General features: G+C 45.8%; 1 protein-coding gene across 3 annotated transcripts in view; it reads right to left on the minus strand.

Moving 5' to 3' along the window:
* Positions 1 to 15,754, minus strand: part of LOC139236054 (dedicator of cytokinesis protein 2-like) — a 1,544,097-nt gene that overhangs the window by 247,540 nt on the left and 1,280,803 nt on the right. For all 3 annotated transcript variants that reach the window (XM_070866795.1, XM_070866794.1, XM_070866796.1), the window contains one exon: positions 5,300 to 5,385. In XM_070866795.1, the coding sequence (XP_070722896.1) occupies positions 5,300 to 5,385 (86 nt within the window). The remainder of the gene's footprint in view (positions 1 to 5,299; positions 5,386 to 15,754) is intronic.

Below are 15,754 nucleotides of genomic sequence, written 5' to 3' on the forward strand. Positions count from 1 at the left end.
AGGACATTAGTGAAGCAGTTAGGTTTTTACGACAATCCGGTAATTTCATGGTCATTATTACTGACACTAGCTTTTTATTCCAGATTTATTTAATTAACTGAATTTAAATTCCCCAGCTGTCGTGGCGAGATTTGAATTCATATCTCTGGATCATTAGAAACATAGAAACATAGAAATTAGGTGCAGGAGCAGGCCATTCGGCCCTTCGAGCCTGCACCGCCATTCAATAAGATCATGGCTGATCAGTCAACCTCAGTACCCCTTTCCTGCTTTCTCTCCATACCCCTTGATCCCTTTGGCCGTAAGGGCCTTATCTAACTACCTTTTAAATATATCTAAAGGTCTGGCCTCAACAACTTTCTGCGGTCGAGAATCCCACAGGTTAACCACTCTCTGAGTGAAGAAGTTTCTTCTCATCTCGGTCCTAAATGGCTTACCCCTTGTTCTTAGACTGTGACCCCTGGTTCTGGAACTCCCCAACAACGGGAACATTCTTCCTGTCTCTAACCTGTCCAATCCCGTCAGAATTTTATATGTTTCTATGAGATCCCCTCTCATTCTTTTAAACTCCAGTGGATACAAGCCCAGTTGATCCAGTCTCTCCTCATATGTCAGTCCTGCCATCCCGGGAATCAGTCTGGTGAACCTTCGCTGTACTCCCTCAATAGCAAGAGCGTCCTTCCTCAGATTAGGAGACTAAAACTGAACACAATATTCCAGGTGTGGCCTCACTAGGCTCTATACAACTGCAGTATACTCAAATCCTCTAGCTATGAAGGCCAACATGCCATTTGCCATCTTCACCGCCTGCTGCACCTGCATGCCAACCTTAAATGACTGATGTACCATGACACCCAGGTCTCATTGCACCTCCCCTTTTCAAATCTGTTGCCATTCAGATAATAGTCTGTCTTCCTGTTTTTGCCTCCAAAGTGGATAACCTCACATTTATCCACATTATACTGCATCTGCCATGCATTTTCCCACTCACCTAACCTGTCCAAGTCACCCTGCAGCCTCTTAGCATCCTTCTCACAGCTCACACCGCCACCCAGCTTAGTGTCATCTGCAAACTTGGAGATATTACATTCAATTCCTTCATCAAAATCATTGATGTATATTATAAATAGCTGGGGTCCCAGCACTGAGCCCTGCGGCACCCCACTGGTCACTGCCTGCCATTCTGAAAAGGACCCGTTTATCCCGACTCTCTGCTTCCTGTCTGCCAAGCAGTTCTCTATCCACGTTAATACATTATCCCCAATACCATGTGCTTTGATTTTGCACACCAATCTCTTGTGTGGGACCTTGTCAAAAGCCTTTTGAAAGTCCAAATACACCACATCCACTGGTTCTCCCTTGTCCATCCTACTAGTTACATCCTCAAAAAATTCTAGAAGATTTGTCAAGCATGATTTCCCTTTCATAAATCCATGCTGACTTGGACCAATTTTGTCACTGCTTTCCAAATGCGCTGCTATTTCATCATTAGTCCAGGCCTCTGGATTACTAGTCCAGTAATATAGCCACCATGATAGGGATTGATAGGTTGTTGCATATTAAGGGAATCAAGTGATTGTGGGGATAGTGCAGGCAAGTGGCGTTGAGGTAGATCAGCCATGATCTTATTGAATGGCGGAGCAGGCTCGAGGGGCCAAATGGCCCACTCATACTCCTATGTAAAATCTACGGTCATAATAAGTTATTCAGATTCAAAAGGCATCAGACATTTAGGACTGAGATGAGGAGAAACTTCTTCACTCAGAGGGTGGTGAATCTTTGGTATTCTCTACCCCAGATGGCTGCAGAGGCTCAATCTTTTGAGTATATTCAAGAAAGAGGTCGATAGATTTTTAGATATTAAGGGACTCAAGGGACATGGGGATAGTGGAAGAGGTAGAAGATCAGCCATGATCTTACTGAATGACAGAGGCTCGTGGGGCCAAATGGTCTACTACTGCCACTAATTCTTATGTTCTTAAAATGAATTCTGTTGAGATAAGAAAATATGTAAAGACAAGTATTATCAACTTTTTTGCAAGCCTATAAAGGTTAGGTCCCTTTTAAAATAAAAACGCTACTCTTTATAATAGCAACGTTGTCCAATTAAAAATACTCACTCCAGTGGAAAGTTTTTAATTGTTATTTATGCATGTCTGTCAAAATAGTGTTAATAAGGGGACAGAAACAATGACAGAGCTGTATTCTTAACAGCAGTGGTGTTCCCTATCATACAGACTGGGGATTTGTCTCCTGTAAAAGAAGATGCCAGTCCGCTTTTCAACCAGCTTCCTGCTGCTTTTTTAAAAAAAAGAAAGACTTGCATTTATATAGCGCCTTTCACAACCTTAGAAAGTCCCAAAGGGCTGTACAGCCAATGAAGTACTTTTGAAGTGTAGTCATTATTGTAATGTAGAAAAAACAGCAGCCATTTTGCACACAGCAAGCTCCCACAAACAGCAATGTGATAATGACCAGATAATCTATTTTTTAGTCTTGTTGATGGAGGGATAAATATTGGCCAGAACACTGGGGATAACCACCACTTCCTCTTTTCTGAAATAGTGCCGTGGGACCTTTTACGCCCAGCTGAGCGAACAGGCGGGACCTTGGTTTAACATCTTGTCCGAGAGACGGGACCTCTGACACTGCAGCACTCCCTCAGCACTGCACTGGGAGTGTCAGCCTAGATTTCGGTGCTCAAGTCTCTGGAAGGGGACTTGAACCCACAACCTACTTGACTCAGAGACGGGAGTATTACCCACTGAGCTACATCTGACATGGTAATCACAGTCCTAACCCCGACCTCAATGTGAATGAGATAATGCTAGTGTCATGGAATTGCTTCTCCTCATGGCCCCAGAGGCAGAATCCTGGTGGTGGCAGACATAACACTGTTGCCACTGGCTACAGCATGCCACCATTTGCTTTGACAGTGGCAAACATCAGAATTTGTATCTCCTATCCAAGCCCAATCTAGTTTTGGACTGGCTGAAAGTTGGCAACATAGAATTACATAGCATTTATAGCACAGAAACAGGCCATTCATAAGAACATAAGAAATAGGAACAGGAGTAGGCCATTCAGCCCCTCGAGCCTGCTCCGCCATTCAATAAGATCATGGCTGATCTTCTGCCTTAACTTTACTAAAGTAATTTCTTTCAGTTCCTCATTCTCGCTAGACGCTTGGTTCTCCACTATTTCTGGGAGCTTTTTTGCATCTTCTTCCGTGAAGACAAATACAAAGTATTTGTTTACATTTGCTGCCATTTCCTTATTCCCTATTATAATTTCTCCTGTCTCAGCCTGTAAGGGACCCACATTTACTTTCGCTAATCTTTTCCTTTTTACACACCTATAGAAGCTTCATGCGTGCATCCTCCAATCACTCTTCATCTCACCCTATCAGCATATCTGTCAATTCCTTTCTCCCTGATGTACTTATTGGGCTTCCTCTTATATGCATCCATGCTATTCATCTCAACTGCTCCCTGAGGCAGCAAATACCACATTCCAACCACTCTGGTTAAAGAGGTTAGTAACCGAAGGCATACTATTCTCACGGATAACTGATAGCGGTTGTCTCAGTGAGTGACACTGGATATTGGGTCAGAACGTTTTTCACGTGTCCAAGGGGGCTGCCAAAATCAGGTGTTAGGTCCTTGCATATGCTAATAAGGACCTTAAAACCTGTTTGAGCAGCGCTCAGGGGTAGAGAGGGCACGGTAGTGTTTATGTGACTGGACTAGAAATCCAGGGGCCTCGATTAATGATCTGTAGGCATGTGTTCAAATCACACCACGGCAGCTGGGGGAATTAAATTCAGTCAATTAAATAAATCTGGAATAAAAACCTAGTAGGATTAAACTAACAGATTGTTGTAAAAATCCATCTGGTTGACTCATGTCCTTCAGAGAAGGAAATCTGCTGTCCTTACCTGGTCTGGCCTATATGTGACTCCAGACCCACAGGCAACATGGTTGACTCTTAACTGCCCTCTAAAGATGGCCCAGCAAGCCACTCAGTTGTACTAAACAGCACCAAAGTATGCTCACCACATGGACTGCAGCGGTTCAGGAAGGCAGCTCACCACCACCTTCTCGAGGGCAATTAGGTATGGGCAATAAATGCTGGCCTTGCCAGCGATGCTCATATCCCACAAACAAATTTAAAAAAAAAACAATTTGGCCTGCTCCGCTCAGGCTTCACAAACATGGATGCAGCCTAACTAGCGACCTTACACTTTTTAAAGTTTGATGTGGAGCCAGGAGGAGCAGAAGTTCTCCTCGCGACCTTCCAGCACTATCAAGTGGCGCAGGTGACTCCTCAGGACCCGCTGCTCCCGTTCTCCTCCTTCCTCCTCATTGATTTACCTTCTGGCTTCTGCCAGCGAATCCAGCATCCCTGCACCCATCCTTATAAAATGGATGAACTGTCTGTGAAGCTGTGACTGGTGTGGGTAGCTTCCCCAAATAATGCCAATGGGAGCCGAGAAACATAGAAACATAGAGAATAGGAGCAGTAGTAGGCCATTCGGCCCTTGGCCTGCACCGCCATTCAATATGATCGTGGCTGATCCTCTATCTCAACACCATATTCCCACTTTTTCCCCATACCCCTTAATGCCTTAGTGTCTGTTCAGTGACTTGGCCTCCACAGCCTTCTGTGGTAGAGAATTTCACAGGTTCACGACGCTCTGAGTGAAAACATTTCTCCTCATCTCGGTCCTAAATTTCCTACCCCGTTTCCTGAGACTGTGACCCCTTGTTCTAGACGTCCCAGCCAGGGGGAAACTTCCTCCCCGCATCCAGTCTGTCCAACCCCGTCAGAATTTTATATGTTTCAATGAGATCCTCTAAACTCAAATGAATACAGGCCGAGTCGACCCAATCTCTCCTCATACCGACAGTCCTGCCATCCCAGGAATCAGTCTGGTGAACCTTCGCTGCACTCCCTCTATGGCAAGTATATCCTTTCTTAAGTAAGGAGACCAAAACTGCACACAATACTCCAGGTGTGGTCTCACCAAGGCCCTGTATAACTGTACTAAAATCTTCTTGCAATGAAGGCCAACATACCATTTGCCTTCCTAACTGCTTGCTGCACCTGCATGTTTACTTTCAATTTGTGGCTTGCCTGGGGAGCCTCCTCGTTGGGGAGAGCGCACTGCTCAGCACCAGGACTCCATTTCAGGCCCCTGAATACAGACCGAAAATAATTTCTGCCCCCTTTGTGTCCATCTGGCACAGCCGCAAAGTCATTAAAACACACAAACAAGGCCCCAAGCCAAAAAACTCACATCCTTTCAAAGAGCAGCTTGTACTGTTCGTCTCCGCGGCCACCTTCCACTTCATGGTCCAGTTTTTTGATAATTTCATCCTCAAACTAAAAAGCAGAAAAATAAAGAAGAAAAAGTTCAATTCTGATTCATTAATTACAATGTTTAAATATCACACATTACTCAGTCGGTGTCACCAACTGCACAGCAACCAACAACACATTGAGGGGTCATTTTCAACAGTATCTGGCCGTTAATCTGCCAGCATTTTTTTGAAAATGTATTCGTTCACGGGATGTGGGTGTCACTGGCAAGGCCGACATTTATTGCCCATCCCTAATTGCCCCTTGAGAAGGTGGTGGTAAGCCGCCTTCTTGAACCACTGCAGTCCGTGTGGTGATACTTTTTGTAGCGGTTTGATACAACTGAGTGGCTTGCTGGGCCATTTCAGAGAGCAATTAAGAGTCAACCACATTGCTGTGGGACTGGAATCACATATAGGCCCAGACCGGGTAAGGACGGCAGATTTCCTTCCCTAAAGGACATCAATGAACCAGATGGGTTTTTACAAAAATTTGGTAGTTTCATGAACCATTACTAAAAACCAGCTTTTTTTATTATTCCAGATTGACTTACTTAATTGAATTTCAATTCCCCAACTCATTTCTCCAAGTCGCTGGATTACTAGTCCAGTAAAACAACCAATATGCTACCATATTGGTGTGGAGCAACGTGGAGGCCCCGACCTACATAAGAACACCACCCGCAGGTCGGCGCCATAAAAGGAGCGGAGGTGCAGCGGCCCTGGAGCAGCGTGGAGGCATGCAACTTCAGGGAGCAGTGCGAGCTGGTGCAGGAGGACGACGGCAGCGAAGAGTGACGTCATCAAGGTCCAGGTCGGTGATTGGAGCGTGGGCAGGAGCAGCAGGAACGGCGAGAGACTATAGAGGTATGTGATCGGGACCCTGGAGAGGCGCGAGTTCGGGGCCAGGGGCAGCACGGGCCAGCCCACACTGCGATACATGTGTGCGCACTAGATCCGTTCAGCAGAGCGGGTCTCCAGTTAGTCTTGGATAACCCTTGCCACTTGACCAAGACCTAGCTCTGTCGAGCCGTGTGGTGGTTGGTGTGCAATGGCCACCACACGTTAAAAAAATCCACGCACCGGCATCTACCACCTTTCAGGATGTAGTTCAGGACCTGGAATATTAGGTCTTTCATTGAAACACCTGTGAACTCATCCTTTTTTGGCGTGGAAGCAAGTCATTCTCGTTTCGAGGGACTGCCTATGATGATGATGATGATGCTACCGCTCTCAATGTCAGCCGTGGTTCAGTGAGTAACACCCTCACCTCTGAGTCAGATCTGAGTGAGTTCACGTTCCATTCCAAAGACTTGAGCACAAAATCTAGATAACACCTGCAGGGCAGTTCTGAGGGAGAGCTGCACTGTCAGAGGTACCATCTTTTGGATGAGATGTTAAACCAAGTCTGGCCCCTCAGGTGGATGTTAAAGATCGCACGGCACTATTTTGAAGACAAGCAGGAGAGTTCTCCCCGGTGTCCTGGCCAATATGTGTCCCTCAACCAAGATCACTAAAACAGATTATCGAATCATTAGCACGCTGCATTTTTCGGGGAGCTTGCTGTGCACAAATTGGCCGCGTTTCCTCCGTTCAAACCGTGACTACACTTCAAAAGTGAATTGGCTGCAAAGCGCTTTGTGACATCCTGAGGTCGTGAGGGGTGTGAGAGAAATGCAAATTCCTTCTTTCTTTCACTCTTCTCGCTCTCCCTTTCCAATTCAAACTGGCAAACGATTCCCCCTTCCCCGCCCTCCTTGCTCCTGTTTGATGCTAGGACGTGTTTGTGGTGGGAGCTGAAGGTGACAGAATCACAGAATCATAGAAATTTAGGGCACACAAGGAGGCCATTCGACCCATAGTGTCAGAGGTGGCTGACAAAAAGCCATGCAGCCTAATCTCCTTTTCCAGTTCTTGGTCCGTAGCCCTGTAGTTCACGGCACCTTTAGTGCACATCCAAGTACTTTTTAAATGTGGTGAGGTTTTCTGCCGCTACCACACTTTCAGGCAGTGAGTTCCAGACCCCCACAGCTGTCTGAGTGTTTCTTCATCTCCCCTCTAATCCTTCTACCAACTATTTTAAATCTATGCCCCCTGGTTATTGACCCCTCTGCTAAGGGAAATAGGTCCTTCCTATCCACTCGATCTCGCCCCCTCATAATTTTATACATCTCAATTAAATCTCCCCTCAGCCTCCTCCATTCCGAGGAAAACAATCCCAGCCTATCCAATCTTTCCTCGTAGCTAAAGTTATTCAGTCCTGGCAAGATCCTGGTAAATCTCCTCTGCACCCTTTCAATCTTCAATCTTCAATTTTCAACCTTCCCAACGTTCAGCTGGAGAACTTTGTGGCACCTCCACGACTGAAACGGGCAGGTGTGTTTTGGAGGATATTGCCGCCCCATCAACAGAGCCGGCGGAGGGCCCGCTCGCAATGCACCATGTCGATTGCGGCGAGAAGCGGCAGTGGATCTCTTCCGGCGGTCATACGGTGCTTCCCGGCGGGCTCGCTTCTTATTGGCTGCCAGACGGCCGAAGCTCAGTCCAACCTGCTCTCTCCGACAGACTGGTAGCTTTTCCTGTGACCTTCCAAGGACAGTGGTGTTATAGAGCTCCACCTGGTGGACTACTGATGTATTAACAATAACCATGTTAACCGCGAGGGACCATGGAGCCTGCTCCACGGCGACATGCAGGCCGTGATCCTGATCCTGACCAACGGATCCACCACAGACCCGATCCACTTCCGGACCAGGGGTCAAGCAGGGCTGCGTCATCGCGCCAACCCTCTTCTCGATCTTCCTCGCTGCAATGCTCCACCTCACATTCAACAAGCTCCCCGCTGGAGTGGAACTAAACTATAGATCCAGTGGGAACCTGTTCACCTTCGTTGTCTCCAGGCCAGATCCAAGGTTGTCCCATCCTCTGTCGTTGAGCTGCAGTACGCGGGCGAGGCTTGCGTCTGCGCACATTCAGAGGCTGAACTCCAAGTCATAGTCAGCATCTTCACCGAGGCGTACGAAAGCATGGGCCTTACACTAAACATCCGTAAAACAAAGGGCCTTCACCAACCTGATGCCGCCACATAGCACTGCCTCCCGGTGATCAAGATCCACGGTGCGGCCCTGGACAATGTGGACCACTTTCCATACCTCGGGAGCTTATTATCAGCAAGGGCAGACATTGACGACGAGGTTCAATACCGCCTCCAGTGGGCCAGCGCAGCCTTCGACCGCCTGAGGAAAAGAGAGTTCAAAGGCCAGGCCCTCAAATCTGGCACCATGCTCATGGTCTACAGGGCTGTAGTAATACCCGCCCTTCTGTATGGCTCAGAGATCTGGACCATACACAGTAGACACCTCAAATCGCTGCAGAAATACCACCGACGATGTCTCCGCAAGATCCTGCAAATCCCCTGGGAGGACAGATGCACCAATGTTAGCGTCCTCGACCAGGCCAACATCCCCAGCATCGAAGCACTGACCACACTCGACCAGCTCCGTTAGGCGGGCCATGTTGTTCGCATGCCCGACACAAGACTCCCAAAGCAAGCGCTCTACTCGGAACTTCTACAGAGCAAGCGAGCCCCAGGAGGGCAGAGGAAACATTTCAAGGACACCCTCAAAACCTCCTTGATAAAGTGCAACATCCCCACTGGCACCTGGGAGTCCCTGGCCCAAGACCACCTTAAGTGGGGGAAGAGCATCCGGGAGGGTGCTGAGCACCTCGAGTCTCATTGCCGAGAGCGCGCAGAAACCAAACGCAGATAGCGGAAGGAGCGTGCGGCAAACCAGACTCCCCACCCACCCTTTCCTTCAACCACTGTCTGTCCCACCTGTGACAGAGACTGTAATTCCTGTATTGGACTGTTCAGTCACCTGAGAATTCACTTTTGGAGTGGAAGCAAGTCTTCCTCGATTTCGAGGGACTGCCTATGATGATGTATTAACAATAAAAGATCATGTGGGAATGTCACATGATGACAGTTTCTGTTCAGGAGCCATCTTGTGAGGTGTTAGGTAGCTGTATAAATATATCACAAGAGTGCGTTGTCCCAAAAAGCCATTGCTGCTCGCTCTGCCAGACTCCAGGAGATATCATCAGTAAATGGGTCCCTTTCAACCCGACAGCCCACTAATGAGAACACATGGAAATACCAATACACCTCCACTGGTTCCAGAAATTATATTTGCAAATGTAAATCAATAATGAGCGAGGCCAATTAACATTTAAATTAAGCAGCTACGAGTTCCTTCAGACGTGCCTGTGATATTTATTCCTCTAATTGGTCACCTGAATGGCACTGAGACGCAAAGCCTTTTGCAGATGCAGCTGGGACATTGCTGTAATTTCTTTTAATAGGACGGCTAATTAAATCCACTAGTCTCTTTAGTGCTTGTCAGTCTCCTTGTAGTGTTTGATTTCTGTGTTTCCCCATGAATATACACAAGATATGATTTGCTAGGTAAGGGCTTGTCAGGGTTATCCTTGATCAGCTGAGCTGAGGAAATATAAACTAAAGAGTACAATCCTAAAGGGGGTGCATGAGCAAAGAGACCGAGGGCACAAATATGTGCACAAATCATTAAAGGTGGCAGGACAGGTTGAGTAAGCAGTTAAAAAAGCTTATAGGATCCTGGGGTTTGTGAATGGAGGTACAGAGTATGAAACACTGGTGCTGTCTCAACTGGAGTATTGTGTCCAATTCTGGGCACCGCACTTTAGAAAGGATGTGAAGACCTTGGAGAGGGTGCAGATGAGATTTACGAGAATGGTTCCAAGGATGTGGGACTTAAGTTACATTAATGGACTAGAGAAGCTGGGTTGTTCTCCTTAGAGCAGAGAAGGTTGAGAGGAGATTTGATCGAGCTGCTCAAAATCATGAGGGGTCTGGACAGAGTAGATGAAGAGAAACAGTTCCCATTGGCGGAAGGGTCAAGAAGCAGAGGACACAGATTTAAGGTGACTGGCAAAAGAACCAAATGCAATATAAGAATAAACTTTGTTATGCAGTGAGTGGTTAGGATCTGGAATGCGCTGCCTGAAAGGGTGGTGGAGGCAGACTCAATCATGGCTTTCAAAAGTGAATTGGATAAGTACCTGAAGGAAAAGGAATTGCAGGGCCACGGGGAAATGGCAGGGAGTGGGACTAGCTGAAGTGCTCGTGCAGAGAGCCGGCACAGACTCGACGGGCCGAATGGCCTCCTTCCATGCTGTAACCATTCTATGAGCTAAAGAAGGAAACAATTTAGTAACTTTGAAGTGTGAACCAGTGGGTTTAAACGATTGGATATGTCCTGATTTTGTGGACAGGACATACCGTGAGCAATGTATCTGCTTTGTTGGGTGAATGCCAGTGCTGTAGCTGTGCTGGAAGATGTAGCTGGAACAGCTTGGTGAGAGCAGCAGTTAGCTCTGGACCTCAAGTCTTCAGCACTACAGCCGGGATGTTGTCAAGGCCCATGGCTTTTGCTGCATCCCAGGGGTACAGTAGCATAGTGGTTATGTTACTCGACTAGTAATCCAGATGCCTGGGCTACTAATCTGGTAACCATGTGTTCAAATCCCACCATGGCAGCTGGGGGAATTTGAATTCAGTTATTTTAACAAATCTGGAATTAAAAATAAAAAGCTAGCATCAGTAATGGTGACTATTACTGTATTGTTGTAAAAACCCATCTGTTTCACTAATGTCCTTGAGGGAAGGAAATCTGCCGTCCTTTCCTGGCCTGGACTATATGTGACTCCAGATCCAGAGCAATGTGGTTGACTCTTAACTGCCCTCTGAAATGGCCCAGCAAGCCATTGTACGAAACCGCCAAGACCAAGTCAGCACTGTGGGAGTACGTTTACTACACGGGACTGCAGCGGTTCAAGAAGGCGGCTCACCACCCCAACCTTCACGAGGGCAATTAGGAATGGGCAATAAATGTCAGCCCTGCCAGATGTCCACACCCCATAAACGAATAAAGTTAGAAAAAAATCCAGTGCCCTCAGCTTTTTGATATCTTGTGGAGTAAATCAAATTATCTGAAGACTGTGTGTGTTGAGTCCAAATCCAATCTTGGTCGATGGTTGGTCCGCCGGGTTTTAACCCGATTGTAATATATGTGCCTGTGAGAATGCTCACAGGTTTGTAGAGCTGTTGAGCAAGGTGGCCATCAGCCGGTCCAGGCAGCGGGCGGTCGAGGGGGTCGTTCAGCCCGACTGCCTGCCTCTCTTCCGCATTAACATCCGAGCCAGGGTGTCCCTGGAGATGGAACACGCGGGTGTCCACCGATACGCTCGCGGCCTTCCGCGAGAGGTGGGCGCCGGAGGGACTGGAGTGCATCATCGCCCCCAGCAACCAAATTTTAATTTGATTTTAAATGTTTCAAAGTTTAATTTGTTTTATTGCTGGGTTTTAGTGTCCCCCTCCCCTTTTATAGGGGGCACTTGTATAATTTGTGGTTTTAGTGCCAAAAAACCTACAAAAAAAAACCCACAAAAAAAAAACACAAAAAAAACCACAAAAAAAAAACAAAAACAAGAAAAAGGCACTGTAAACTGTTGGAGTGCACCCCCCACTTTAATAAGGGGGCACTTGATTTAATGTTTATTGTTCTCTCTCAAAAGAGTTGTCGAGCTGTTGAGCAAGATGGCTGTAATGTCTGTAGGCTTGTAATGTTTGTAGCTCCAAACTGTGGATGTGGACGTATTGTGTACTGCAAGTGCAGGGTTAATAATTAAACAGAACCAGGCAGATTTCCGGTGGCTTCCGAGAGAGCTGCCTGCCATGTAGGAAGCTGTGTGTGCTTGTGCTCTGTGAATATATCACATTTGGCAACAAGGATGGGATTTTTCGGATGATTTAAAGCTTAAATTTTGTTGGGGAAGGATTCAGCCAGCCGACAGAGAGACTTTGGAAGGTTCTGTCTTTGGAAAAAGCTACAAAAATCCGAGGTAAAATATAGCACACGGCGTGAACAGCTAGAGATTAAAATGGCAGGTGTACTGGGACATTTGGGGGAATATCGACACGACCGGGAACGTTTTAAAGAGTATGTGGCTCAGCCAGAAATGTATTTCTCTACAAATAACATAATCGAAGTTCTAGACAATGCAGTCTAGAACCTGGCTGTGTTGGAACGTAAGAAAGCGATCTTCTTATCGGAGGCGGGTCCGGCATTATACGAAACCCTTGTAAATCTGCTTGTGCCTGACGAGCCAAAGGACACAATGCTTAAAGAGATTTTAATGAAGCTGGAGCAGCCCCAAACCATTCGAAATTGCTGAAAGCTATCGTTTCGGGATTAAAAAAAGCTATCGATGCACTGTAATTTTGGAAACTTTCAAGATCAAAATGGAAATTGACACGGGTGCATCCGTGAGTGTAGTACCGGAGTCACTGTACCTCGACAAATTGTGTGATTTCCAACTGGAGAAATCCAAGATAGAGCTGCGAGGCTACTTGGGAGAGAAAATTCCTGTGGTCGGTTGCATCACCGTACCGGTGAAATATAAAGATCAATTTCAGAACTTGCCTCTAATAGTAGTGAAAGGAGACAAGCCTGCCTTACTAGCAAGAAATTGGTTGACCTCACTGAACATAAGAACATAATAATTAGGAACAGGAGTAGGCCATCTAGCCCCTCGAGCCTGCTCCGCCATTCAACAAGATCATGGCTGATCTGGCCGTGGACTCAGCTCCACTTACCCGCCCGCTACCCATAACCCTTAATTCCCTTATTGGTTAAAAATCTATCTATCTGTGATTTGAGTACATTCAATGAGCTAGCCTTGGGCAGAGAATTCCACAGATTCACAACCTTTTGGGAGAAGAAATTCCTTCTCAACTCGGTTTTAAATTGGCTCCCCTGTATTTTGAGGCTGTGCCCCCTACTTCTAGTCTCCCCGACCAGTGGAAACAACCTCTCTGCCTCTATCTTCTCTATCCCTTTCATTATTTTAAATGTTTCTATAAGATCACCCCTCGTCCTTCTGAACGCCAATGAGTAAAGACCCAGTCTACTCAATCTATCATCATAAGGTAACCCCCTCATCTCCGGAATCAGCCTAGTGAATCGTCTCTGTACCCCTTCCAAAGCTAGTATATCCTTCCTTAAGTAAGGTGAACAAAACTGCACGCAGTACTCCAGGTGCGGCCTCACCAATACCCTATACAGTTGCAGCAGGACCTCCCTGCTTTTGTACTCCATCCCTCTCGCAATAAAGGCCAACATTCCATTTGCCTTCCTGATTACCTGCTGCACCTGCAAACTAACTTTTTGGGATTCAAGCTGGATTGGAGTAAGATTTTCTCAAGGAGAAAGTTGAGCAAGAACTCAAAAGACTAGAGACTGACAACATTATTTGTTGTACCTAAGTCCGATGGTAAGGTAAGATTGTGTGGTGATTATAAAGTAACCGTAAACCAGGTTCTAGAGGGTAATGTCCCCAATACACTGCTGAATATAGAAGATTTGTTCACAACATGACAGGTGGTCAGATCTTCTCAAAACTGGATCTTACGAATGCCTACTTACAGCTTGAACTAGATGAGGAGTCCAAGTCATGTTTGACTATAAATACTCATCTAGGCCTATATGTTTGGAGTGTCCTCCGCCCCTGCCATACTCCAAGGGGTGATGAACCAGATTTTGCAAGGTATTGAAGGGGTAGTATGTTATTTGGATGACATACTAATTTCAGCACAAAATAGGCAAATTCAGAATAACATATTGAATGAAGTCCTCAAATGGCTAGAGAAGCACAGAGTACGAGTGTCTGCTCGTAAGTGTGAGTTATTTAAAAACTCAGAGGAGTACTTAGGGTACAGAGTAGACAAAGATGGTTTACATCCAACTATGGAAAAATTGGATGTGATTAGAAATGCACCCACTCCCAGGAATGTCACTGAACTTCGTTCATTCTTGGGTCTTTTGAACTAATATGGGAAGTTCCTACTAAATTTGGCTAAAGTAATACATCCACTGAATGAACTATTGAAAAAACAGGTCCATTGGAAGTGGTCAAAAGGATGCGATATAGCATTCAAGGAGTGTAAAAGCAAATTGGTAGAGAGCACCATGTTAGTTCACTATGACATATCTAAGGAGATTAAAGTAGCATGTGATGCCTCTCCGTATGGAGTTGGGGCAGTAATCTCTCATGTATTAAGTAGTGGGGAGGAGAGACCAATTGCTTTTGTTTCATGCTCTCTCAGTACCAGTAAGAGTAATTATGCGCAAATAGAAAGGGAAGTTTTGGCATTAATTTTTGGGGCCAAGAAGTTCCACAAATACTTGTATGGTCGTAAGTTTACCATCGTTACGGACCATAAGCCCCTAACACAATCCTCCATCCAAAGTCCCCAGTTCCAACATTGGCTGCAGCCCAAATGCAGAGATGGGCTTTGATTTTGTCAGCATATACATATCATATTGAATACAGACGATCAGCTGATCACAGTTATGCTGATGCAATGTGTAGATTGCCTTCCCCATCACAAGTTACACCCGATAGGGAACAAGTGTTTTATTTTTCATACATTGATGAACTGCTAGTCACAGCTGAAGAGATTGGTGGAGCAACCAAACGTGACCCAGTGATGTCAAGGGTGTATGATTATATTGCAAATGGATGGCCAAACCAGGTAACAGAAAAAGATACACATCCATTCTTCATTCGTAGAAATGAATTATCAGTCGATAAAGATTGTATCATGTGGGGTGCAAGAGTGGTTATACCAAATAAATACAGGTTCAAATTATTAGGAGACTTCCATGACCAGCACCTGGGAATGTGCTTGACCAAGGGTTTTGCACGCAGCTATTTATGGTGGCCAGGTCTTGATAAAGATATAGAATACATCGTGAGTCAGTGTACGACATGTCAATCAGTAAGCAAGCAACCACCACCAGTACCATTACAGCCATGGAAATGGCCTTCCAGGGTGTGGCAAAGGCTACATATTGATTTTGGTGAGTTAGAAAGACAACAATTGTTCATTGTGATTGATAGCCATTCGAAGTGGGTTGAGGTGTTTCCAATGTGGAAAATAACAACAAGTAAAACATTGGACATTTTACGAAAATTATTTTCTTCATTTGGCCTCCCTGAAGAGATTGTTTCAGATAATGGACCACAATTTCGTTCAGAAGAATTTGCACAATTCACAAGCAAAAATGGTGTGAAACATACCAAGGTTCCACCATACCATCCTGCTTCGAATGGTGCAGCAGAGTGCAATATACAATTTGTAAAACGTGCCCTCATAAAACAAATGTTAGATCCAAATCCAAGGAAACGACAGTTGTCATTGGATTACAAATTGGCTAATTTTTTGATTACATATTGAAATACTCCTCATACAACTACTGGTAGAACACCAACACCAGCAGAGTTGTTTCTCA

This window comes from Pristiophorus japonicus, chromosome 2, assembly GCF_044704955.1.
Source record: "Pristiophorus japonicus isolate sPriJap1 chromosome 2, sPriJap1.hap1, whole genome shotgun sequence".
Taxonomy (NCBI): Eukaryota; Metazoa; Chordata; class Chondrichthyes; family Pristiophoridae; genus Pristiophorus; species Pristiophorus japonicus.